General features: G+C 42.3%; 1 protein-coding gene across 2 annotated transcripts in view; it reads right to left on the bottom strand.

The window, feature by feature from the left end:
- The window catches only part of CNST (consortin, connexin sorting protein), a 110,072-nt gene that overhangs the window by 13,216 nt on the left and 69,792 nt on the right, over positions 1-27,064 (bottom strand). For both annotated transcript variants that reach the window (XM_082702355.1, XM_082702356.1), the window contains exons 3-9: positions 26,275-26,480; positions 18,063-18,093; positions 16,113-16,199; positions 15,539-15,653; positions 13,417-13,438; positions 13,133-13,229; positions 5,013-5,914 (exon numbers count right to left, since the gene is read on the bottom strand). In XM_082702355.1, the coding sequence (XP_082558481.1) occupies positions 5,013-5,914; positions 13,133-13,229; positions 13,417-13,438; positions 15,539-15,653; positions 16,113-16,199; positions 18,063-18,093; positions 26,275-26,480 (1,460 nt within the window). The remainder of the gene's footprint in view (positions 1-5,012; positions 5,915-13,132; positions 13,230-13,416; positions 13,439-15,538; positions 15,654-16,112; positions 16,200-18,062; positions 18,094-26,274; positions 26,481-27,064) is intronic.

Below are 27,064 nucleotides of genomic sequence, written 5' to 3'. Positions count from 1 at the left end.
CAGAGAGGGGCACAGGTTCTCTGATGATAAATCCAACAGCAACTCCAGGTTGGCAGCATTCTCCCCATCAGAAAGTTTAAGGTTTTGTTTCTTGGGACACAATCTGAAGATACCTAAGTAAATGGGGCGGATACAGACAGAGCCATGAGCATGTCCTGCCCTCTTTCAGATCAAAAACTTTTTAGAGCACCAAGCTTTGGGGAAGCTTGGAGATTTGGAGAAGCAAACTGGCTTCTTTCCCAACTAATCCCTGCAAATAGATTACACGTGTACATATTAGTGAAGAAAAATGAGTGGCTTATCTCCATAAGACATATTATGCTCCTAAAATGTGCTCACAGAGGGGACCTCTTGAATTATATACTATGATTATCTTCAGTGTGAAAAGACAGATTAATTTTCAAAGAATTCACCCAATACTCGACATCACTCATTTAGAAAACTAAATAACTCCCCAACCCCCACTCCCTCATGGAACAATCTACTACAAGTGGAGTGGACTTTTATTAGCAGTATGGGATTGGATCAGGGCACCACCTTGAATTTGAAGAAAATACTTCTCGTCTCAGGTTTGATGCTAGGAACAGCTGAAGAGTTTTGTAACTTTAGTTTTGTTTTTTAAGATCTTATTTATTTATTTGACAGAGAGTGAGCACGTGCAGAAGTGGGGGGAGGGGCAGAGGGAGAGCGACAAGCAGACCCTGCGCTGTGTGTGGAGCCTGTGGTGGGCTTGATCCCACAACCCTGAGCCCGTGTCCGGAGTCGGAAGCTCAACCAACGGAGCTGCCCAGGTGCCCTGGAATAGCTGAAGGGTTTTAAGAGAAGCTAGCACAACTCTCCCAGTGTCCAGTCCCAAGCGAGTCAATGAATTTTGGCATTACAAGGCTCCTTGGGTAAGGGGAGTTTGAATTCCAACATTAAAATAATAACGTCAGAATATTATGGGCATTGCAATAAAATCTCATCTTTTCCCCAAAACCAGGATAGTTAAATTCAGGCAACAGAGAACACCTGAGGTTGGACACCTGCTGGGAATGCAGGCTTTACACACGGAGTGTCCCTGTCTGAATTTTTAGTCACTGCATCTGTGATGTTATGGTACACACAGAAGTTAGGTAAAAATACTGAGAAGGGAACAAAAGAGTGAATCTCCCTACTTTGCTGATGCTGCACATGTAATAAACTTTTTTTTTAAAGATTTTATTTATTTATTTGACAGAGAGAGAATGAGCACAAGCAGGGGGGTTGGGAGAGGGAGAAGCAGGCTTCCTGCTGAGCAGGGAGCCTGATGTGGGGCTCCATCCCAGGACTCTGGGATCTTAACCTGAGCTGAAGGCAGACACTTAACCAACTGAGCCACCCAGGCACCCTGTGATAAACTTCTTATATTAAAAACCTATGAAGTGAGCTTAAATGTTTCTAACGCTTTTTAAAAACAGTGCTGGGGGCACCTGGGTGGCTCAGTTGTTAAGCATCTGCCTTCAGCTCAGGTCATGATCCCAGAGTCCTGAGATCGAGCCCCATATCGGGCTCTCTGCTCCGAGGGGAGCCTGCCACTCCCCTGTTTGTGCTCTATCAAATAAATAAATCTTTAAAAAAAAAAAAAGTGGGTTCTACCTCTGGTGAGAGCGTGTCCTGCTCTTTTTTACATAAGAAAGAATATCAGGGCTCCAGACACTAAGCTATCATTTTACTTGGCAAAGTTATTCTGGATTTAAAAATGCTTCTCAAAGTTTCATTTACACAAGTCTCTGCATCACTGAGTTAAATCAGTGTAGATGGTTTTAGTTCTCTCTGAGATGGTGCATGAACTGTTCCATCTGATGGGATGAACCTGGTTGTTTAAAGGACACTGGCCTGCCCGTTGTTGTCAAGGCCCAGGAGCGCAGCAGCCGGAGCCCAAGAATGCCCAAGAGGCAAGAGAATGAGGGCAGAGAGACCGGTAGAAAGGGAAAACCTGGCAGTGAAAGAACATTCCACCATAAGCACAGAGGTCGGAAGAGTGGGGAGCACTGACGAAGTCGGTGAGGGGCGGAGTCACTCACAGGAAGAAGGGCAGGGTGGGAAAAGGGACCAGAGGGCTGCCTAGGACGACACGGCCATGTGGACGCTATGCTGTGCATCCCCTACTCACTCAAGTATGAAGCATGAAAAATATTCCAAAAACAATTTTAGTAAAATTACCCAAGTGAGCCCCCAAGCAATAAAATCTCATTCCTCACTGAATCCTCCGCACCTGACCGGAGATGGCCTTAGGAGAATTCTGCCGAGAGCATGTAACCTGGTTTGGATTAAAAAGGAGTTTGTGGGGCACGTCGGGGGCTCGGTGGGTTCAGTGTCTGCCTTTGGCTCTGGTCTTGATCCCAGGGTCCTGGGATTGAGTCCTGCATCGGGCTCCCTGCTCAGCGGGAGCCTGCTTCTCCCTCTCCCTCTGCTGTTCCTCTTGCTTATGCTCTCTCTCTCTCTCTGTCATATAAAAAAAAAAGTTTGCACTTACAAGCAAACCTACTATCACCTGGACATTTTACTTAGCTCAAAACTCTACTCTTACAGTATTGAGGAAATTAGTTTTGATCGTAGTGGATCTTTTGAGGTTCTTAAAACAGCACAAATTAAAAGATAATAGAATTGTAGGAAAGGGAACCATCACGCATAAAAAATAACTTCACAGTTATTGAATAACTTTGGATATTGTTCAAAGTTGAATATTGAAAATATTGAATAACTTTGAATAACTGTGAAGTTATTCAAAGACACTTTAAAATGTAAACAGTTTCAGGGCGCCTAGGTGGCTCAGTGGGTTAAGCTTCTGCCTTAGGCTCAGGTCATGATCTCAGAGTCCTGGGATCGAGCCCTGAGTCAGGCTCTCTGCTCGGCAGGGAGCCTGCTCCCCCACCCCACGCCTGCCTCTCTTCCTACTTGTGATCTCTGTCTGTCAAATAAATAAATAAAATCTTTAAAATGTAAATAGCTTCCACTGCTTGCTAGGTGTTATCTAGTAGGAAACACTGATGTTATGAGTTTGAGGAAGGAACGCTCCACTTGGTTCTAATACAATGAAGTGAGTTCAACAGCACCCCCCAACACCCACCCCTCCAAAACAAGTGTTCTGCAAAGTAGGGAGGATCTCTGTCTGTCAAATAAATAATAAATAAAATCTTTTTTTTAAAAAAAGAAGAAATTGTGGTAAGATCTGTCTAACATAGAATTGCAATTTTAACAAGTGAGTGGCATCAATTACATTCACAAATGTTGTGCTACCACTACCAGGAGCAACTTTTAAAATTTTCATCCGCCCAAACAGAAACTCTGCACTCATTAAGCATTATGAAACGATTTCAAGAGGAAATTAGGAAGAAAAAAAAAAAAAACCACAGTTCATAGAAGGCTGACTTGTAAGTGGTAATAAAAATCTGGTTAAAATAAACGAATGAATACTGGATCTAGTGCTTTACTATTCTATCCAACCTTGATCAAGAAAAAATGAAAACTAGTTTCTGGGGAGCTGACCAGAACAGACAATGCAGGGAGCCAGTGACTTCACGGCCCCTGATCCGAGCAAGCGCCCACGGGCTCTACCTTCCCGGGAACTCTGGTGCCCACTTTAGCTCTGCTGCTTTTCCAGTTTCTACTTGAAGTTTACGTTTCCTTCCCCAAGTGATGATGCAGAATTAGAAAACAATGGCTATCAATGGGACTTAAAAGATTACTTGGAAAAAACTGTAAGATGAGAAACAGGAAGAGTAACTGGTGTCCTAATTTTCAAGGGAGGAAACAGCAACATGGAGAGTTTGTAGGAACTCTGTAGGGCTGCTAGCTGCTGGGTCTGTATGTAACCTCAGACAAAGACCTCTCCAATTTACGAGGCCAGCTTCTAGAGGGGCTACAGTTTGTATATGGCTGTTTTTTTCCCCCTTAACTTTTTTTTAAAAGATTTTTGTTTATTTATTTGAGAGAAAGAGAGAGAGCACAAGCAGAGGGAGTGGCAGAGGGAGAGGGAGAAGCAGGCTCCCTGCTCAGGACTTGATCCCAAGACCCTGGGATCATGACCCAAGCTGAAGGTAGACCCTCAACTGACGGAGCCACCCAGGCGCCCCCTTTTTGCCCCTTAACTTTAAAAAACTGTATTATCAAACAAAGGAGAATAGTCATCTTGATCCTGTCTACCATTTTTTGTTTGTTTTGTTTTGACCAGCTTCATTACTTTTTGGAGAAACTTTGGATTATATATAATATTTTACTTAGTCAAGCAGTAAGTATGAAGTCTGTTCAAACCTACAGCTTATAAATTCATAGTACAAGAAAGAGAAAATTCACAATGTACAACTTAATGACTTAAAAATCCACCAAGGGGCGCCTGGATGGCTCAGGGGGTTAAAGCCTCTGCCTTCGACTTGGGTCATGATCCCAGGGTCCTGGGATCGAGCCCCGCATCGGGCTCTCTGCTCAGAGGGGAGCCTGCTTCCTCCTCTCTCTCTCTGCCTGCCTCTCTGTCTACTTGTGATCCCTCTCTGTCAAATAAATAAACAAAATCTTAAAAAAAAAAAAAAATCCACCAGTTATCTCCTTGTCTTACAGTATTTTAAAATGTTTCCTTTGTTCTGTTGTACTGTTTTAAAGAATTAAAAAAATATATCAATAATCATAAGAGTATGTATTATGAGGGGGAAAAAATGAGATTTCCTTACAAGAAGTAATTAATCTTGTCTTGATCATAATTTCCAGAACCATCAAATAAGTCACAGCAGTATAAAAACCCGTGTTCATAGCACTTACTGTCCCCGGAGGCATGCAATCAAAGTTCTTGAAGTATAAACATCGTGATCAAAGTCATCTTATTCAATCCATATAAAAAAACAAAACTACTAATTATTAAAAGTTTACATTAAGTAGATTTCCCCCTCATGCTGGAAACAGGGAACATTTACAAAAACGAGGCACTACTTAGCAGAGAGATACTTGCAAAATTTCATTGTACTTTTAATTGTCCTTCTGTTAAATCCCACACATACCTCTGCAATCTCTATCCTTTTGGCGAGATCGTCAAGGGAAAGACTGCTCTCGTCCGAAGGCAGATCCTCCTGCAGACTGTAGGAAGCTTCGTCCGGAGAAAGATCTGGAAGGAGGTCTGAGTCTTCCTCCTGGTTGTCTTCACATGACAGGGAGTCTTCAGCATCTTTTAAGCATCCTTCTAACAGGCTGTTCAAATAGTCTTCCGTCTCTTTATTGACTCGCTCGTCCTCACCCCCCCTCTCCTCGGGGGCCATACACACCTCCAGACCCCCTGCACTTAAGTCGGATTCTTGATGACTCTCCTCCAGCGCCCTCTCAGCGAGCTCTGGGTCCGGAGGCCCCCGCAGTGATTTTCCATCCCTGTCCGTGAGATCAAGTTGCTGCAGCTCATTGAATGCACTGTTCTCAAGTCGGCCTGGAGGCAACGCCTGCGAAGCATCCTTCAGCGGCAAGCGGAGTCCCTTTCTCTGAGCCTGGGAATACTGTCCCTCGGGGGCGGGGGCGGGGGCGGGGGCGGGCGCAGGGGCTAGGAGGGCAGAGCCGGCTGAGATCAAGGGCTCGAGCATGGACTCGCCTGTGAGCGACGCGGTGGGGGCTGCGGTGGGGCCTCCTACTGAGGCCACATCTCGGCCCGCCTGTGTCTGAGGCAGCTGCTGGCGGCTGTCATCCTCCCAGGCGTCCCCAGACCGGCTCCCCGCCGAGTCCCAGGGCTGGGCGTGGAGCTCCCGCGTGGCCTCGGCGCTGCAGACCGGCTCCTCCGTGTGGCCTATCCCTGCAGTTACCAGCTGGCTCGGGGGCTCGGCCTGCCTGTCCATCGGGTGACAGCAGGGGTTGCTCTCCTGGGTTCCCTCTGGATGCTGGCTTTCTTCCCTTGGCTCCGGGCCAAGACAACTTTCATTCTCTGAAGACGAAGGAAAGCAAGTTGTTGTAAGATTCAAGCAGGCGGGGAGAGAGAGGACATAAGTGAATTACTACGTGTGACACAACAAAATTCGAGACCTCTCCAGCGGAGATGGCATCTGCTTGGATGAACGGTGTCTTTAGAGAGAGGAAATACTCTGTTCAGTCAATAACCCTTTACCTTTAGAAATTAACAGAGATTGTTCAGACCATGTTAAGAATATGAATATGTAATTTAGTCTCCGTTGTCATTGGAGGTAGTTTTTTAAAGGCTGAGGGATAGTTTTCTGAACTTTATTGGCTTTCTGTATTTCCTTCCATATCTACCCTCCACTGAAGATCAGATTTATACTGTTATTTTTATGGATTTTTCAGTTTTAAAGACTACCTACTGTGGACAAAGAGGATTCATTCTCTCAGTTCTCTCTATTCCTTTCCTCCAATGATGTATTATTTCTCCTCCTCGAGTTTCCCACTACAGTTCCACACAATTCTGGGGCAAAGCAATATTCACGACCCTGCTATGGCTTTGTAACTATTATTCACAACTGACCTACATTGTGTAAGGGGATACATTTTCCTTTCTGATTTCCACTTTATCTTGCGTGCTGTTGATGGCTGCCTCATTCCTTCATTTAAAAAAAAAACCCTTGCCAGGGCACCTGGGTGACTCTAGTCAGTTAAGCGTCTGACATCAGCTCAGGTCATGATCTTAGGGTCCTGGGATAGAGTCCTGCATCGTGGGGCTCCCTGCTCAGCAGGGAGCCCGCTTCTCCCTCTGCCTCGGCTCCTTCCCCCAGCTCATGCTCTCTCACTTTCTCTAATAAATGTAAAAAAACAAAACAAAACAAAAAATAACCCTGCCTATGTATTTTCAAACTCTGACAGATTTACAACTATAGCATATGTCCCAACAGATAATCTATCAGTTTTAAAACGTATCCTTTTGGGGCGCCTTGGGTTAAAGGCATGGCTTTAGTGGGTGGCTCAGTGGGTTAAAGCCTCTGCCTTCAGCTCAGGTCATGATCCCAGGGTCCTGGGATCGAGCCCTGCATTGGGCTCTCTGCTCAGCAAGGAGCCTGCTTCCCCCTCTCTCTCTCTGCCTGCCTCTCTGCCTACTTGTGATCTCTGTCTGTCAAATAAATAAATAAATAAAATCATAAAAAAACAACAAAAAAAAGTATCCTTCTTGGGGCACCTGGCTGGCTCAGTCAGTGGAGCATGTGACTCTTGATCTCAGAGTTTTGAGTTTGAGCCCCCTGTTAGGTATAGAGATTACTTTAGAAAACAAACAAATAAATCTTGAAAAACACAAACAACAACATCCCCTCAGCGGAGCTGCTCTCTCCGAGGGCTACGCAGACCCGGTCCCGGCATTCCCTTCCTGTGATCCCTGCACTTCCTTCTCGTACTGTGCTGGGAACATTGTTCTGAATCCCAGGTCTTTCTCATTGTTCATTCTCTCTTGGATTTTTTTTAAGGTACATGGAAGGCAAACTTCGGATTGTTCAGATCTGAGTCTTCCTTCGTGCCTGACTAAAACTTTGGTCGGGTTGTTTTCTATCATGGAGGGAACTTCCTCTCACAGCCTGCAAGCCACTGCTGTACCGTGTCCCGCTTCCCTTTGGGCTGTAGTCTCTCAATCAATCCGAATACCAATCCCCATCACCTACATTTGCTTCCTGGAAGATCTGGATTCTTTTCTTTATATCTGATGTCCTGAAGCTTTGTGAAGTTCTTCATGCTTCGTGTTGGGTACTTGGTGGGACTTTCAACCTAGAAACTCATGACCGTCAATTCTTGGAATTTTTAAATATTATTTCCCCGACTCCTTTGTCCCCTGCTGCTTTCTGTTCCTTCCCTTCAGAATGCCTGTCTTCCGATTTGGGCTTCCCAGACTGATGGTCTCTATGTTTTCTGCCACCCTATTCCTCTCCTTGCCTTTGGATTAACTTCCTGGGACACTGCCTCAATTTTATCCTTTGACTTTTCTAATTAATTTTTTTAAAGATTTTATTTGTTTATTTGAGAGACAAATCACAAGTAGACAAGAGTCAGGCAGAGAGAAAGGGGGAAGCAGGCTTCCTGCTGAGCAGAGAGCCAGATATGGGGCTTGATCCCAGGACCCTGAGACCATGACCTGAGCCGAAGGCAGAGGCTTAACCCACTGAGCCAGCCAGGCACCCCTCTAATTAAGTTTTTAGTTTTATTTTTAGAGAGAGAGAGAACTCGAGTGAGGAGTGGAGGAGTAGAGGGGGGGAGAGAGCGAATCTTAAGCAGGTTTCATGCTCAGCACGGAGCCTGACTTGGGACTCCATCTCATGATCCTGAGATTATGACCTGATCAGAAATCAAGAGCCAGAGGCTCAGCTGACTGAGTCACCCAAGCACCCCATAATTAATTTTTTATTGTGGACACCACACCTTTTATCTTCTAAGAATATTTTCTTTCTCTGAATATTTTTCTTTTTTTTTTTATTCTTTCATTTGATAGAGATACAGAGACAGACACAGAGAGAGCACAAGCAGGGGAAGAGGGAGAAGCAGACTCCCTGCTGAGCTGGGAGCCCGACGTGGGGCTCAATCCCAGGACCTGGAGATCAAGACCCGAGGAAAAGTTAGACACTTAGCCATCTGAGCCACCCAGGCGCCCCTGTTTTTCTTTTCTTATTGTAAGAAAATAAGAAAAAAATAAGTTCCTTATTCTTTTCTTTTCTAAGATGTATTTGAGAAAGAATGAGAGCAGAAAGAGAGAGCTGAGCAGGGACCCTGATGTGGGGCTCGATCCCAAGATGCTGGGATCACGACCTGAGCTGAAGGCAGACACTTAACCGACTGAGCCACCCAGGCACCCAAAACCACTCCTTATTCTTGTTTTCATATATACAATATTCTCTCTAACCTATGACACTGTTCATTTTCTTAAAGTTTTCATCTGTTCTCTCCATTTTATTTCCTTTGAGCTTCTTGGGGTTGGATCAACTGGTCTGGTTTCCAGTCTTTCTATCTGAGGCGTTCTTCAGTGAGGCAACAAGAAGCTCTGTGGTTAAAGGCAAGTCTTCTCCAGGAGTGGTCAGTCCTCAGCGTGGGAGGAGGAAGGCCTGGGCCATTCACTGTGAGGCCTTTAATATGAATATCTGGAGGTTTTATCTCCTGGACTTGAGTAGCCCGTTTCCTGAAGAGGAAGCAAGAGACCAGCCGCCACAGTTCTAGATGGAGCTACAGAAAGCAGGTTAAGGCTCTCACAATTCAGGTGGTAGGATTTTCACGCAATCCTCATTTTCTATGTAAGACCTCTTCCTTGAGTTGTGCCTGATCCCACGTCCACACTTCCTCCAACCCAGGCGCTCTATGAAATAAATGTCAGCCTCCCGCTTGGCAGAAAGGGCTTATAAAGGTCTAAGTGTCTCTTGTATAGTCTTTTGGCTGAACCTCCCTGCTCCCAGTCCGACTCTGAATGCATGATGTCAGAGGCACCTCCATGCTTCCGATTCCCAAACCTTTCAAGGCAGGATTCAACATTGTTCCCACAGACACTCAGCTTTCCGCCTTCTCTGGTGTAATAAGCCAGTTGCCACCCATCCACCTGCTTTCCAGCTTCTGGAACTTTCTCGATATTGCATATGCTGCTGCTTCCTTGCCAATCCTGTGGCTGTGGGCTTCTGCCTTTAAGGATGCATTTCTGGGGGCATCTGAGTGGCTCAGTCATTTAAGGGTCTAACTTCAGCTCAGGTCATGATTTAGGGGTCCTGGGATCAAGCCCCACAACAGGTTCCCTGCTTAATGGGGGTCTGCTTCTCCTTCTCCCTCTGCTAATGTGCACTCTCTCTCTCTCATAAATAAAATCTTTAAAAACAAATAAAACCCATAAAAAAATGAATGCCTTTCTGATATCTCAGTAGTATTCCAACAAAAAGTAAAGGTAAGTGTCTGATCTGCTCTGATTAATCAAAAATATTTTCTGAATTTTTGACAAGTATGTATTCTAGTATAAAACTTACGGTTAACGTTTGTTAATATTAGCCTGAATTTCTGTTAATTGGTGCTCCTGAACCCAAAGATCCACTGACAGAGTCTGTTACTCCCTACTGCATTCACTCACACCTACTAAGAAAAACTCTACTCCGATGGAAAAAAAAAAGGAATTACAGCTGAGTATATGACTGATGCTTAATACACACTGGGGGAGTTCTAAAAGGAGCAGTTAGACACATAATCCACAGAAATGTCGCTGTCTCTCAGTTACTCTTTCCTACTCCCCCATGAGTTTTCTCTTTAAAGTTTTATTTTGTTTTATTTTATTTTATTTAGTAATCTCTACACTTAATGAGGGGCTCAAACTCATAAGTCCAAAATCGAGAGTCACATGCTCATCCAACTAAGCCAGCTGGGTACCCCTCCCATGAGTTCTCCTTATAGTAACCCCCCCCAACAATTCATGATGTAAGACTAAATCATTCATGAGTTAACACGTCTTATACTTTCTGCATATCTCATTAATTAACATTAAGTACAAACATTTGCGTGGTATCAGGACTGTAAGATGACATTTTCACAGTACACTGAAGAAAAAATACTTTAAGTATGAAATGTTGATAATGTACAGCTGCTACAGAGGAGAATTCAGACCTAAAATTGTTCATACCCCGTCATCAGGGAAAAGTTAAAACCACAGTGATACTCATGTCCCCTAAAATGACCACAATAAAGCCTGACACAGTAAATGCCAGCCAGGATGTGGAGCGACGGGAAGCCTCGCACACCGCAGAACGGCCTGGCAGTTCCTTGTAAAATTAAAAATGTACCTTCCCTATGTCCAGCAATTCCACCCTCAATTCTTTCCCCAAAAGAAATGAAAACATAGACCCACAGAAAGACTTCCCGGAAGGTCTATTCACCCCCTCCCCCAACTCATGCTCTCTCTCCCTCTCTCTCAAATAAATAAATAAATAAATAAAGTCTTGATTATTTATTTGCTTATTTACTTATATTTAGAAATTTTATCCATGATATCCTCAGCCTGGAAACAACCCAAATGTCTGTCAACAGGTGAATGGATAAACAAATTGTGGTATAGTCAGAGTGGAACATCACCGAGCAACGAAAAGAAATGAATCAATCACACATGTAACAATATGGGTGATTCTGAAAAACAGTACACTGAGAAGTTCTACTTATATTAAATTCCAAAGCAGAGAAAACCCACCAACAGTAACAGGAAGCACTGGGTTGCCTGGGCCTGGAGGTGGGAGAACTGATTATAAAGACAATTGGGAGGAAGATTTTGGCATAATAAAATCTTAAAAAAAAAAAAAAAGATTTACCAGTTGATCCAATAATTCCACTACTGAAAACATGAATGGGAAAGATGGGAACTCCTATGTTTATGGCAGCATTATTTACAATAGCCAAGATATGGAAGCAGCCCAGCTGTCCAGGAGCAGATGAACAGATAAAGAAGATGTGATAGATATATAATGGAATATTACTCGGCCATAAAAAAAGAATGAAATCTTGCCTTTTGCAACAACATGGATGGACGTAGAGGACGTAGAGGGTATTATTCTAAGTGAAATAAGTCGGCCTGAGAAAGACAAATACTATATGATGTCACTCATATGTAGAATCTAAAAAAAAAAACAAGTGAAGAAACAGACAAAACACAGAATTGGGCCCATAACAAAGAAAATGAACTGATGGTTGTCAAGAGAGGAGAGGGAATGGGGAGGATAGGCAAAATGGCTGAAGGGGAGTGGGAGATACAGGAGTGAAGAAGACAAAAGAATAAAAAGTGCAGCACAGGGAATATATAGTCAGTGATACTGTAATAGCATTATATGGTGAGGACCGTAGCTACACTTGTGGGGAGCCCAGCATAATGTATAGACATGTCCAGTCACTATGTTGTGCACTGAAACTAATGTAACACTGTGTTTCAACTATGCCCCCCCCCAAAAAACCAGAAACTTATTTTTTTTAATAGATTAGAAAAATCAGATTAAAAAAATCAGAAACCATTTTTTAAAATAGATTAGGGGTAAAATGTAGGAAGAGAAATTTGTATTTCAAAATGCAAAATATAAAATAAAATTTTATTTGGAGAAAAATCCAATTTCTTTTTTTAAATTTTACTTATTTGAGAGAGAGGGAAAGCACTGACTTGCTGCTGAGCAGAGAGCCTGACTTGGGGCTTAATCCCAGGGCCCTGAGATCACGACCTGAGCCAAAGGCAGACACTTAACTGCCTGAGCCACCCAGGTGCCCCGAAAAATCCAATTTCTTAAAAAAAAAAAAAAAGTGAAGGAGAAGAAGAGACAAAACAGAGTATAATAGGAGTGACTTACGGCAATATCACAAATTTGCCTCACAGAAGAAAAGGGGATAAAGATGTGGGGCAGGGCTTTGTAAAGAGAAAAAAGGCAGATTAAATTGAAGCCATCATCATCACCATCATCTTATCACTTTGCGCAACTCAGTCAAACAGCTGATGCCGTGTGTTTACTGCGCAGGCTCTCAGGCCCAGGGACGTGAAGCCTCAGACTATAAATCAGTAGTAAAATCATACATTTATCTTTATTTTTTATAAAGTTTTTGTAACGAACCCACATTAGTACTGTAGGAAAGAGTTTCTAAAAATCTTTGAACTTGTGGTATAAGACACAGAAGTGGTAGAAAGTATATCATAAATGTTTTAGAAATGTATACTTGCAAATTAAAGTACACCGTAAGTCAGTTAACAAAAAGGGAAGAGAATAAATTGCCATAGATACATTACCAAGAAACAGAACTGTTAAGTATTTAGATTTACAGCACACATTCTGGTAAAGTCCGTATATAGTAACTGTTGGTTTTTAAACAAAACAGGGCATCTGAACCTACACCAAAACCAATGCTGTTTCAGAGCATTTTTGTGCAGTTTTGTCATATTCTGTTAGATATAACTATCTCCTGAAAACATGGAAATAACTGTATGTTTTCATAAGAAGTTAGATGTTATTAATTCCTACTACCAGTTTTCTAAAAATAGGGTTACACGATATAAAAAGAATCTCAGTTTGCAATTTGGTAGGAAAGGTATATGCAAAAAAAAAATGGTAAATGTACAAATTCTAACACTTGTAAATTTAGCATAATAATACTTTTAATACTTGTAAATGTAACGCTTGTAAAATTTAAGAAGCAGGCATCTCTTACATTCTTCTCTACAGTAAAAACATACCCAGTTCTTTGGCTGTGGCTCCTCTGTCCTTTGGGTCTTCAGAAACTATTAACTGTGTAAAGCATTTCCTTCCCAGAGGCTTTTCTACAGTTGTTATCTAAAAAGTAAAACAAAACAAAAAACACACATTTTTGTTAAAAAGTTTTGAAAACTGTTGTGTTAAGTTAGAAAACCGAAAATACTCTGAGAAAGGTTTCATTATTTCCTAGAACAGTCCATATAACAGACATGTGACTCTTAACATTTCTTCCCATAAAATACTTCCGAGGAGACAGGTCTCTTACCTTAGGTTTGGAGAAAAGAGGACTGTAGAAAAAAAGAGAAAAAAAAGATTTTTAAAAAATTACAGGAGCAATATGCTTCCAAACAAATGTCACTGAAATGGCTGTAAAAATAAATTATAGCTTCTCTGGATTCTAATATTAGCACAGAACATTTCCAGTGCTGAAACATCGCCACTGGTTCACACAGTTCAAAGGGCAAGCTCTCTCATGTTAGCAACTTAGCTAGTCAATTACTACTGAAAACCCCCTTCTTTGGGGTAAATGCTGAGATCCGGGGGGAAAAAATGTTAACATTTTGCTGATAATGTAAAGAGTGTTTCACACACATATTTTTAAAATTTCAGATTATGTCTTTATAATCTGAAGTAGGTAATGATAGAAGATAATTTTATTGGCATTATCTGTGAGAACAGGTAACAAAAAAGGGAATTTTTAAATATTCTATGTTTTAGAGGAATATCAAAGATGACAGAATGCATATGTCCACAGAAAAGGTATGCACAAAAATATTTATAGCCACTTGATTCATAATACTGAAAAACCAGAAACAATCTGAATGTTTATTAACAATATCATGGAAAAATAAATTGCTACACAGTCCTACAGTGAATCCATACAGGAAGGAATAAAACCGGGCAAATTACCAGTACATGCAACAACATGTAACACAGACATAGCAAAATGATGGGCAAAAGCAGTTACTACAGAAATCTCCATTCTGTATGATTAGGTTTCTAAGAATTACAGAATAGGCAAAAACACTGTTACAGTACTTAGTGGTAATTTTGGGGGTGGGTGCTGAGGGATCTTTCTGAGGGGCTGTGCTGTTATGTGTCTTGGTCAGAGTGGTAGTTACATAGACATTTATATGTATATAAAACCTTCACTGAGCTTCTGTGCTTTAATGTATGTAGAATTCAAAATTATTTTTTATAGTAAAAAATTTAGGAATAATAATTTGGGGGGGATTATCCAAATTTGAAGCATAAATATGCCATGTCGATATTATATTAAATAAATACTTGTTTTCAAATGATTAAAACATCTGCAACACATTAAAAAATGATTAATTCCATGGGAAAGTCAGGGAAAGTGTCTATATACTGAATATTTTGAAAGAACACAATGTTCCTTATCTATTGTAAAACATTCCATGATTTTAAAACTCTGAGAAGTTTAAAGTTAATTTAACATGCTGAGAAATTAGGTTATAATGCAGAGTCCCTAAAAACATTGTTTCCAAGGTTCAAATCAACAGCAGAAAACTGTCATCATGAGAGGTGAATGAACATCATTTCTGAATCTACAAAGGTTCTTCAAAGGCTGGTCTCCAAAATAATCAGAGCCTAATGCAACTGTCCACTACGTGGGTCTGTTTCATTACGGACAAGTAAGAGTTTCGTCTACTCTTTGTGATTCCGGAGGAAAAGGAGAAAATGTTATCCACAGGACTCAATCTTGCGGTGTCCATATCAAGGATTCTTGGACATCTCAGAAATCTCGTTTAAACATCACTAGTTTAAACACTATCATGTATCCTTGCCTGCAGATTTCTGAGTCTTAGAATAATGAATTAAAAAATATATTTACATGCTTTATTATTACTATGATTTAGTTTTAAAAATCCCAATCTTTGATACAAATCAAGCAATTTAAAATAATCTGGTAAATGTAAAAAAAATTTATCTGGTAAAATTACCTTTCCTTCTGCAGTATTTTGGTTAAATATTGCACTGTTTCTGCTTCCCGCCATTAGACAAGTCTTACAGATGTGTTTTGGCTACAACATACATACTGGCAAACAACTACAAAAAAAATTCTAATACACAATTTTTTCCCCATTTCAATCACCTAATCTCGCAACCAAAAAGAGATCAAAATTAAAAGTTGTATTTTAAAATTTCTGATTAGAAGGTGTTTTGAACTTACATAAAGTTGAACTTTTACTGAGTTCTCAGACACTATGATAAAAGCCAATCAGATAAACACTAATCACTTTATCTGTTTTAATATCTCCCACTGAAAACATTAACAAATAAAAAGTGGACCATGAATTTCAAATATTCAGTGCTTCTTCAATACTCTACTTCAACTCATTCTATACAAATACTGATGTACTTACTCTTGGTGTGTTGTGCAAAACTTAGTAAGTCGTTCAAAATCTTCACCATTAAATCCTTTTTCTGAATTCCTTAGAGTTGTAACTGTATGTGGTTGTACAGTTTTCCATTTTGTTTCTAAATTTAAAATATTTGTTAATTACTGGATATTATGAAACATATTTAGGAGGGCAAAAGTAGTTAATTGGCACCACCACTCAAAATCCCCCGGCAAAGTTATCTTCTCATACAGCTCAAGTTAACACAGTGAAAAAAGGCTGTCATTACTTTTCAATACGAATAAATATTATCCCAGGGATGAAATTAGCCAGTAGGGCATGCCAAGGGATTGGAAGAAATGCAAACAGTTTTAAGTGTGTTCTTTTCTTGGCATTGATACAAAAAGCAAAATATAGAGAGAAATTTTCTCACAAGGACATAGACTCCTGGTAAAATTGCTACTTTCTTTGCAACGTTAACTTAACTGTTGAGGCATCTCTTTCCTGACTTACAAAACCAGGTCAAATAAGTTAAATTTCTAGATAGGAAGGTGTTAGATTACTGATAAGTGCACAGCCCTTGTAAGTCTGTACTTACCCCACTCTTCTTGAATGGCAGAGAGATTTGCGAGCAATTTCTCGTGATACAGTCGTTCAAGCTGAATGAATTTCATTGCTTTCTCATCTGAACAGAAAAACTGAGGAAAATAGAAATCCAGACTCTTTACATTTAGCCTCATATTGCAAGAATGTCCTCTTGAAATTGGAAAACTTGGAGTTTACCAAATATTAAATTAAATATTTAATATTTTTAAATTAGGGTTTCTTGATTTGGAGTAGGTAAGTTTTGATGCCATAGCTACTCGGGTTCCATTCTGCCAGCAAACAGAAACTAAAAGAGGGTTTTAATGCTCAAGGAATGCTCACTTGCCAGTGTATCTCTAGCAGAATCAATTAAGAGGAATTTAGTTGCAAACAGGATCCACCTGGAATCCTGGAATCTAAATGTTTCCCATTTTTTCCCTCTCCTTACTTTACTTTCTGTCAAGCAACTACATTACCCTCTAGTCAAGTCAAGCGTGTGCTCCTGATTTTGACTCACCGTGACTCTAATTTTTTCTCACTGAATGCTTTTCTCTCACAAGTCAAAGGTTTGCAAGCCAAAACAAGGACAGAGCACAACATTATATGGATCTTTGGTAAAAATTGAATTAACTGGCCAGAGTGGTTTTGTAATTATGTGAGTCTCCTCTTCTGTAGATTTCCCTATAAGGTTCTTCTTCTCCATCTGTATCACACAGTTAGCAGCATGCGAGGTCGTGGTCAGGTGCCCAACTGTCTGCCTTCCTTTGGGCCATGTTCTAAATGCTGACCCAGAAAGAGGGGAAGAGAAGAAAACGTGGGTTAGCTTTCTGCCCTTCCCACGATCACTTGGACACTCAGCTCTCTCTCGCATCTGCAGTCTTCAAACTGTGCCAGGGATCATAAACTAGGCCGGGGAGAAGTGGGGGCAACTCCACTTTCCTCTGCCCGTGACGTAAGTATACCGAAGTTTCTCAAACTTTACTGAACACAAAAGTGATCTGAAAAACTTACTAAAAATGTACATTCCTAGGTCTGATCTCTAGAAGCTCTGATTCTGAGGCCCATGGGGGTGCACACTATGAAGCCCCCGCCCCCACGGCCGGAGGTGGATGCTGGTCTATACTACACTACCCTGTGCTCACTATTTGGTTAGAAGAAAAGTTCTAGCTTCCTTTCCACCAGAATTAGATCTCCTGCGCACTTCGTCACGAGCTGCCACCATCTGTGGTGGTTACCACTGTCGATCTGACAGGGCTCGGGGTAACGACTGCGTTTCCCTCGATCTCTTTGGAGATGAAGAACAAAGTCAACAAGGTGAGGACGGAGCTGAAATCACACAAGTGGGGAAACACAGATGGTGAGGGCACATTCTTCTAGAGAGTCTATATATGGGGCCATCCCTGGAGAAGTGATTTTTACAAAGGGAAGAAATGTAATTAGTAATTAGTATAAAAACTAATATGCAGTCTTACTTGACAGCATTTGATCTGTTTAGTTCAAGTGAAGAATTCAGTCTTCCTTTTGTAGCTAAAAGCCCGACTAAGACGCTCGCAAGATCTACTATGTGTAATGTGCTCCCCAGCCTCCCCACGAATATCGCTTGACTTATGTTTCTGTTTTAATTCAAAAGAAAGAAAACCCAACAGATTTTCAAATTATATTTTTTAGCAATGTGCCTTTTTCTGCCCCTCATAAACACACCAATATTTAGATCGTAGTAAAGTTGGGGATTTTTCATGGAAGGCCAAATTTGGGTGGTTCTAGAGAACTTTCTGGAGTGGAAGAAACTGTCTACACCTTGCTTTCTGAGGTGGATACATGGATGCACAAAGCTGTGTGCACCACTGAAACACCCATCGAAAACAACAGATATATATGTTCTTGTATGTAAACTCGATTTTTTAAAAATGGGCAGTTCTCCATGAGTCCTATGAATGTCTTCTTGTAATTAAGAAAAGGATACAGTCCTCTTCCCGGAAATAGGACTCTGCTATCTGTTAAAAACAAAGACAGGAAGTTAGATTAACATTTGGATAAAAAGGCAAATACAGAACAAATCAACACCTCAACATTCTCCAAGTCTTTGACATCAGACTAAGAAAACTCTGAACTACACACACCAGCTGAGAAGAAATCGGACTGGAGGCACAGGACACATTTCTGAAGTCACTGATCGCAAGCAAAGCCAATGGACACATTCTTTGGTCTTTGTAACAACCCCTCTCTCCCTGCTCTATTTCAAATTCAAGTCAACTTCACCAAGTCATTAGAGTTTAGAAGCACAAACTCTAGAGAATGAGGAAAATACTACGGGACCTTACAACAGCGTAATGGGGTGAAAGAGTGACTCCGTCTTGTAAATCAAAAAGTGAAAATGTGTGAAGTCACATGAGACTCATTTGCGTTTCACCAAGTACTTCACGGGACACTGACTTTTGGTTCTCTTTCGAGATTTCAGAAAATTCAGGGCCAAGTGCTAAGAGTTGAGCAACAGCATGCTGCACGGGGTAAAGGGCACTGGAGGGGTGGGGGGCAGTCCAGAGATTGGGGAGCTGGCCCCAGACGAGGCTTATCAGTTACCAGCTTCATTCCAAGGCATATTTAAATTGAAAAATTATTTGATTCTGAACATTTTGGGATCTTTCACTTATATTTTTATTTAGATACAGCATTTGTAAATAGAACAACAGCAAAACTGAAAGTATTCACTGGAAACTTTCACTGAGAAATACTTGCAGAGACTGCTGTCATATTTAGAATATTTCATATAAATTTTCACACTTTTAAAACAGTTTCACTCTTACTAAGTCTCTAGTAAGAGAGGTGCTCCATCTATAGATCCCTGTCTCCGTTTTCCAGCTCGCTGTTGATGTGAAGAGTAATATGGTACTTGTCAAGCCTATAATCTAGCAAAAAGGAAGGTTTTTCATAGAAAACTCTTAAATCATAGGAAACAAACTGAGGGCTGCTGGAGGGAAGGGGGTGAGGACATCCCCTGGTGAGGTAACTGGGGGACAAATTTAAATTTTATTTTATTTTATTTTTTTTTTAAAAAGATTTTATTTATTTATGTGATAGAGAGAGAGAGAGATCACAAGCAGGCAGAGAGGCAGGCAGAGAGAGAGGGAAGCAGGGTCCCTGCTGAGCAGAGAGCCCGATGCGGGGCTCGATCCCAGGACCCTGAGATCATGACCTGAGCCGAAGGCAGAGGCTTAACCCACTGAGCCACCCAGGCACCCCCAAATTTAAATTTTAAAACAAAGGAATAGTTTTCCCCAAATCCCACAGTGGAAACAGCATAATTTAAAAGGAAAATATTTACCTAGCTTAAAGTTTACATTATCACTCCAACATTTTTTCATAAGCAATAAATACAAGTGGACTCAATCTCCTCTTTCTAAAGTTTTAGTTTAACCTAAAGCTTGAGGTACCTGAGTGGCTCAGTAGATTAAGCCTCTGCCCTCGGCTCACGTCATGATCTCGGGGTCCTGGGATCAAGTCCCACATCAGGCTCTGCGCTCGGCAGGGAACCTGCTTCCTCCCCCCACCCCACCCCTGCCTGCCTCTCTGCCGACTTAAGGTCTCTCTCTCTCTCTCTCTGTCAAATAAATAAATAAAATATTAAAAAAAATACTTTAAACTAAAGCTTGAGTCCATACATACTTTCTATTCTGAGGACTTTGCAAAGGATAAACTGATTTTCAACATTCTGCTTGTCTTTCATCAGCTCATCCATCTAACAGTACCAACTGGAATCAAATCGTCAATATTTAACTACTTTTTTACTTACAAAACAAGAATTCCACGTACTACGACCAGTAGTGTGCTGACACACGCCTGACGCCTGGCTCTCGAGTACTGGGGAGAGCCCTGACCTGCAGTGTTCACTCGCTTCTGTGTCGTCAAGGCTTCCACCACAGCCAATCTCCAGCGACCAACAGGAAGGACCTCACTGAGTATGGTTCTCATGAGCTATAGGAGCGCGCTCCAGCACACCGCTGGGTCACGTCTAATAGAAATCATGAACTTTGCATTTATCAACTTCCAGTGAAAAGTCTCCGGCATGGCATCGAGTTTCTCTATTATACATCACATTGAATATAGTCTCCGGTTGCCCATTAAGATTAAATGTCTGGCTCTTCAAAGCCATTCTTGTTGCCTTTCTGCCCTCGTGTACCATTGGCACACGCTCATTTATAAAAGGCTTCATGCTCTTATAAACCAGACTTTCTCGCACTACAGAAATACACATTTCAATTAGCTTTCAGATTTCTGTGATGGTTCCAATACCATAAAAGCAACTATAAAGGTAGGGTCACGAGACCCAAAGCCTCAAAAGCAACAGGCATTTCCAGGTGAAAGGGCAGCTGGGGAAAATAAGTTCGCGCCCCTGGGCAGTCTAGCAGGGCAAGAGCAGACGGGATTTTCTTTGATGTCCCATACGTCTAAATCTGGGAGGAAGCCCGGTAGAGCAGAAATGAACGCGAGGTGTGGAGTGACTAACCAGACTGCATTCTGGTCCCAGCTTTGCCACTGCTGGCCATGTGACCTTGGGCATGTCCTTTTATGTCTCAAGTCTCAGTTTCCTTATCTGTACAATAGGGACAGTGGTACCTGGGACTCTGCGAGACAAGGCTGCTGTCAGGATTGAGAGAGGGAGTGTGCGGGCTGCCTGGGTGGCTCAGTGGGTTAAGCCTCTGCCTTCGGCTCAGGTCAGGATCCCAGGGTCCTGCGATCGAGCCCTGCATCGGGCTCTCTGTGAAGCAGGGAGCCTGCTTCCTCCTCTCTCTCTGCCTGCCTCTCTGCCTACTTGGGATCTCTGTCAAATAAATAAATAAATAAAATCTTTTAAAAAAAGAGAGAGAGAGAGAAAGAGGGAGTGCGAATCTAGCGTGGGGGCCAGCATGGAGCAGCAGATGCTGAAAATGGTTTGAGTCTGAATCTGAACCGCAAGGGCAAGACTCAGAGTAGGACCATGTGGAGAAGTAAGTTGAAGATCACTCTGGGAGGGCAACAGTGTGAAGGTTTCAGGTTTCCAGGTTATTTTGGTTCTAGGTTTCCTTTACTTACCAGGAACCAGGAAGGTCTCATTTTTGGCCATAGTCACGCAAGGAGCCCAGGGGGTCCACTGCCTGCCTGAGTCTGACACCAGTTTCCAGTACAAACGCGCTGAGCACAGAGTACCATGCTTGAGGTTTTTCTTCCCACTTCTATAGGAAAAGCTTCCAAGTTTATGACTTCAGTCATATACTTAGAGCTAACCTGCAGTCGTATTAACTAAGTGTGTGAAAGATGATTCATACCGAGAGCAAGAATTTCTAAATGGAATCTTCAAGAGTTTCAAGAGCTAAAAATACAAGCCCATATCTGATGTAACTGCAGTCATGTTTCCAACAGCCTTTAGCACATATTCTCTGATGGAATATCACTTCAAAAATAACAACTGTCCCCAAAGGGACTCTCCCTCTTCAATTCCTCATTTCTCTTCATGGAACTGCCACTCGCCCAGCCCGGATCTCCTGGCCATCTCGGACTTCTCTGTTCCCTTTCTTACCACTCCACGTCCTAGGGATTCTTCCTTCAAAGGGACTGCACTCCATCCCTCTCTGTGGCCACCACCACCATTGGAACCAGCATGCTTTTCTCACCTTATCCTTGATTTATCACTATCTCCTTTCAGTTCTTGTTTTCATTAAAATTGTGTGAGCCTGGGGTTGCAGGAGTCCAACAGTCCTATGATACATGTTCACAAAGCCCTGCCCCCTTGGCTTTCTCTCCATTCTGGTTTCCTTCTCTTTTAACCTGTGTATCCCTAAACATTATGCCTGTTTGGGCCATTTCTGGACTTTGGGGTTTTAGAAGATGAGGACGGAGCCTTTTGCTCCCCTGGCCCCAACTCTACAAACACACAGCGCACACACACACCCTCCCACACTCCCCCAATTCCATATGGTTATACTGGTTATAGGTAACATTTAATGTTTGCTTTACTGTAAGCCAAGCCATATAGTAAACTCTTAATTTTCCTTTCCTGAAAACTTTTTGTTTTCCCTGGAGTTACTTTTTCCTTTCCTTTTCCCCCACTTTTTTTTGGGGGGGGGGCACAGTTTTCCAGGCACTTGCCACCTATACAACTCCAAGCATGCCACCAAGAGTCTATCTTCCCTCAATACATTCAGAAACAGCAAATACTCAGAAATAGGAAAATGATACAGAACTTTCTCCCCAGACTACTCTGGTCTCCTCCAAACAGAACTGGAGCCTCTCTCCTTGGTACAGAGCTGTCATCTTAGAACATTCCTGCACCTCCAGACTCTCTTCACCCCTCTCCTGGGTAGCACCCTGATTTCTGGTATCTCACACCCTCCTGCTCCCAGGTTTACCCCTCTGCTTTGGAGCAGCCTCTAGAGGCTTCCTCAGAAAGGGGTAAAAGGAGACAGCAAAGGCCCTGGGGTAGGAGCATCCTTGTATATCTGAGGAACTGCCAGGAGGCAAGTGGACCTAGGAAGCAGTGAGTAAGAGGGAACATTTCGGAATTAAAGTCTAGGAGGGAACAGCCCAGATCGTGCAGGGTCTCACAGGCCCTGTAAGGATTTTAGTTTTAATTCTGACTAACAAGAGAAGCCACCAGAGGGCTCTGAGTGGAGGACTGACAGGATCTGACTTAGGTTCTCTCTAGGTCACGAAATGACTGCCATGTAGAAGACAAAGACAAAGGGGAGAGGGAGAGTTAGGGTGGGGATTTCTAAAGTGATGAGTTGCCTGCAAGAATCCAGGTGAGGTCTGAGTCCTGCACCAGGGCAGAGGCAAGAAGGGGTCAGATTCCGGGGACCGTGCACACGGAGCTGCAGCCTGCATTCACTGCATTGGGTGTGGGGGGAGAAAGAAAGAAAAGGTGACTTCAGAGCATTTGGTCTCAGCAACTAAAGGGATGGAGCTGCTGTTGAACAAAAGGGGGAAAACTAGGGATGCAGAGAAAAAGCTTTTTGGAAGAAAAAGCAAAGTTTGATTTCAGATATCTTAAGTTTGAAGTGCTCTTCAGACACCTCAGGAGGCTGGCTATTGAAGCCTAGAGTTCAGAACTGCATACAGGAGAGCTCTGACGTGTAAAGGTTAGTAAAATATATGGGGCACGTCAGGGGCTCAGTGGCTTAAGCATCTGGCTTCAGCTCTGGTCATGATCCCAGCGTCCCAGGATTGAGTCCCACATCGGACTCCCTACTCAGCAGGGAGCCTGTTTCACCCTCTCCTTCTGCTTGTGCTCTCTCTCTTAAATAAACAAAACAAAACTTTAGGGGCGCCTGGGTGGCTCAGTGGGTTGGGCCTCTGCCTTTGGCTCAGGTCTTTGTCCCAGCATCATGGGTTTGAGCCCCATATGGGGCTCCCTGCTCAGCAGGGGCCCTGCTTCTCCCTCTCCCACTCCCCCTGCTTGTGTTCCCTCTCTCGCTGTGTCTCTCTCTGTCAAATAAATAAATAAATAAAATCTTTAAAAAAAACTTGTAAAAAAATTAGTAAAATATGGAGGCAGATAAAGCATGCCAAGAAGGGAGGGTCCCAAAGGCAAATAAAATAGTGCTTCAAAATGGACTATAAGCTCAACTTGTCAAAGCTCCTCCCATCACCAGCAGGAGGAAAACTGAGCACTGACCACTAAATGGGCATGAACATGTGACATGGAGGCCATGAAGACTTACGATCTTCAGAATGTAATTTTCATGGCATGTGGGGACAAAAGCCAGACTGGAGTGGGTTCAAGAGAGAATCAGGCATGGAATGTTACCAAAGCAGAATCCTTGTCCATAGTGTTTTAGACTGAATCAAATCATAAAGGAACAACTAGACAAATCCTAATTATAGGGCATTCCACAAGAATTCTTGGTTCTTCTTAAGAATTCTTGGTTCTTCTTAAGTTTAAAAAAGAAAAACAAAACAAAACAGAAAAGGCAGGGACTGTTTGGGATTACGGAAGACTAAAGAAGCCTGATGACCGAATGCAATGTGTGCTCCTTCACGGGATCCTGGGTTAGGGGGAACTAGTCATGTTTGTGGGACAACGTGAGGGAGACGGAACTACAGGCTGTCCGTGGAATAATACTGATACCAGCGTCTCATTTCCTGGGGTTGATACCAGCACTGTCGGGGAGTATCCACGGTGTTAGGGACACATGCACATATGTTGAGGGGTGATGCTACAGTGCACCCAAGAATCACCTGCAGTCCTTGAATTAGTGACAATAAGGGTGCCATCATAATGCTTACTCTTTATTTGGCTCTTACTGTGTACCAAGCACTATGTTAAATGCTTCCGCACATATTACTCCATTTGGTCCTCCACGTTACAGAACACATTGAAAGCCACTTAGATTGTTAGTGGTGGAGCCCAAACCCCCGCTTTTAAACCCTCACCATGCTCTCTAAGCCCCTCTGTCAGGGGAGGACAGATGGCCGAGATATTTAAGAAGCAGGATCTACAGGACTCAGCAAACTGATATGTTTCTGGGGGGTGGGGGGATCCTGGGGAGGGTGGGCAGAATTTTACTTTGAGACAATAAGGGGCGCCTGGCTGAGTCACCAGAAGAGCACATGACTCTTGATCCCAGAGTCTGTGAGTTTGAGCCCCATGTGGGGGGTAGAGGTTACAAAAAAGAAAAATATATAAATAAACTGAAAAAAATTTAAACAATCTTCAGGCCTAGATGTACTAGAACTGCTTTGGCTGTAGGATCGTACACCAGTAGAAAATAGCATTCCTCTTACCTTTCTCAAGCAACAACAGCCCAGTGACATAAACTCCTTGAAAAGATCTGACTACATCTGCTATTTCCATCTTTACTCCAAATGTCCTTTTCCTCAACTTTTTATCAAAATTCTATAGAAGAGTCCAAAGAAGAGTAAAATCATCAGCCGTTTACCTTTCACCTAGATCTGTCAATTGTTGACATTTTGCCAAATCTGCTTTCTCTCTCGGTCTTTTCCTCTCTTATGTACTTTTTCCTGCTGAAGTATCCTAAGTAACGATAAGTAAAAATATCATAATACCCTTCACTGTATGTCACTTCACTCCCAAATATGTGGGCACATCTCTCTCAAGAACAAGGACACTGTCCTATAAAACCTCTAATTCTGTTACCAGTCTCAGGGAATTAGGGCAATGATATTATTTAATATACAGCCTATATTCAAATTTCTCCCACAATGTTCCAAAAACAGATGCACTGAATGGAATAAACAAATTCTGGTCCCAGGACTGTAAGGAAATTGCTTGGCTAGTGTCACCATTAGTTCATTATTTTCATTTTGAAGGAAAAATTAAATGCGGCTCATACATATCTTATTTTTCTGAATTAGCTGTTGTGTAAAAACTCTGCCTCACCACCATCGAGAAGGCCTCCTGGTGTTCAGAATCCCCATCTCCTAATTTACCCTCCCAGTCATCAGCAGAGTTATTTTTCTGAAATTCACATTCGATTTGGCATTCCCACCATTAAAAACTCCCAGTCCCAAAAGGAGGGCCGTGGTTGCTGCCCCAGCCATCCAATGTCAAGTCCCACCTCCCCATCTTAATCTCCAACACCATTTCAGCCTTGCCTTTGCGGGAGCTGACCTCTCCTCCGGCTCCAGCTCACTCCACTCATCTCGTAAGCGCCTACACACCCCACAAAACCAGCTCAGTCATCCTGTATTCCCCTGATGCCCACAGAACAGAGCGAATCACACATTTTATGCTTTTGCCGAACCTTAAATATCTGTCAACACTTACTACAGGCTTCTCCCATTATTTATCTCTATAAGTGTTTCTCCTGTTCCGCAGTGGCTCTCTTACACACATGCTCTGTTACGTAATCTTTGTTTCCCCAGTGTCTAGCAGAGTTTTTGGCATCTCGGTGGTACTTACTAAGCGCTTGCTACACCGACTCTTAACTTGTACACAGCGTATTCATTACATAAATCAAGTGATTGTCTGAACTACAAGTGGATTATTGAAGGCCAATGTGTGGCCACCAGTAGCCATACGCTAAAGTTCCCACCAGCCACTGACCCAGGATCACATCCTGGGCTCTCTCTCCAATGACGGGTTGGAGGGAATCGATGACAGAGAATTGTCTTTCCAGTGACTCCAAACCCCAGGCCCAGGACTGTGGGGAGACAGAACATGGAGGGTTTGTTGGGAGTACCTGGTGCAGGCAGAGGGGGAGTGCCCTGGAATCCAACTGCTCAACCTCCCCGCGGATAAGTGAGAACAGATACTGGAGAACTTGCTTCGGGGCCTCCGGTTGATCATTAGCGTTTACTTCTGCAGACTCTTCATCGCTCACCGTGGGTGTGGACGCACTGAGCGTATTTTCTTGCATCAAAGCTGTGGCATCTCCTGAAGAAAGTCCTTTAAGAAGTAAAAAAAAATGCCTACGTTAGGATGAAGTATCATCCTGATAGAATACCTTAAAATAATTATGTCTGCTAACATAAAATTGCATAAAAACATAAAAATATGCATAAAATTTGCAAATAAAGCTAATCAAATGGGGGGGAAGCTCAGAACCACAGATTTTTGTCCTTGTTAAACTGTGCTGTCCTCTGACTGCTTCTGTTAGCACACACGTGAACCATTTTTGCAGAATTTTAATTAAGAGTATAAATAAAAAAAGATCCAATGGAAAGTATGCAGGTTAAAACCTGATCACAAACTTGAGTCAACAGAGGAAAAAACGGATTAGCTATAATTGAAAGTCCTGGCTTGCTCAAAATACAAGAATTAAACAGCAAGGTAAATGCACTTATCCTCTAAAACTGCTAAAGAAGTTAAACCCTTCTCTTTAAACTCTGGTCTCATAACTGTAGCACTACTTCTGGATCCCAAGAGAGCAGGAGGAATTCAGATGCCAGAGCCAATGGCCATGGAAAATTTTTTCGTAATAAGGAGCTACCAAACATAAATGTCAATAAATAAATAAATAATCCATGAAT

The sequence above is a fragment of the Mustela nivalis genome (assembly GCF_964662115.1).
Source record: "Mustela nivalis genome assembly, chromosome: 16".
NCBI lineage: Eukaryota > Metazoa > Chordata > Mammalia > Carnivora > Mustelidae > Mustela > Mustela nivalis.
The sequence above is the reverse complement of the archived record's forward strand: the minus strand, read 5'-3'. Positions and strand labels throughout refer to the sequence as shown.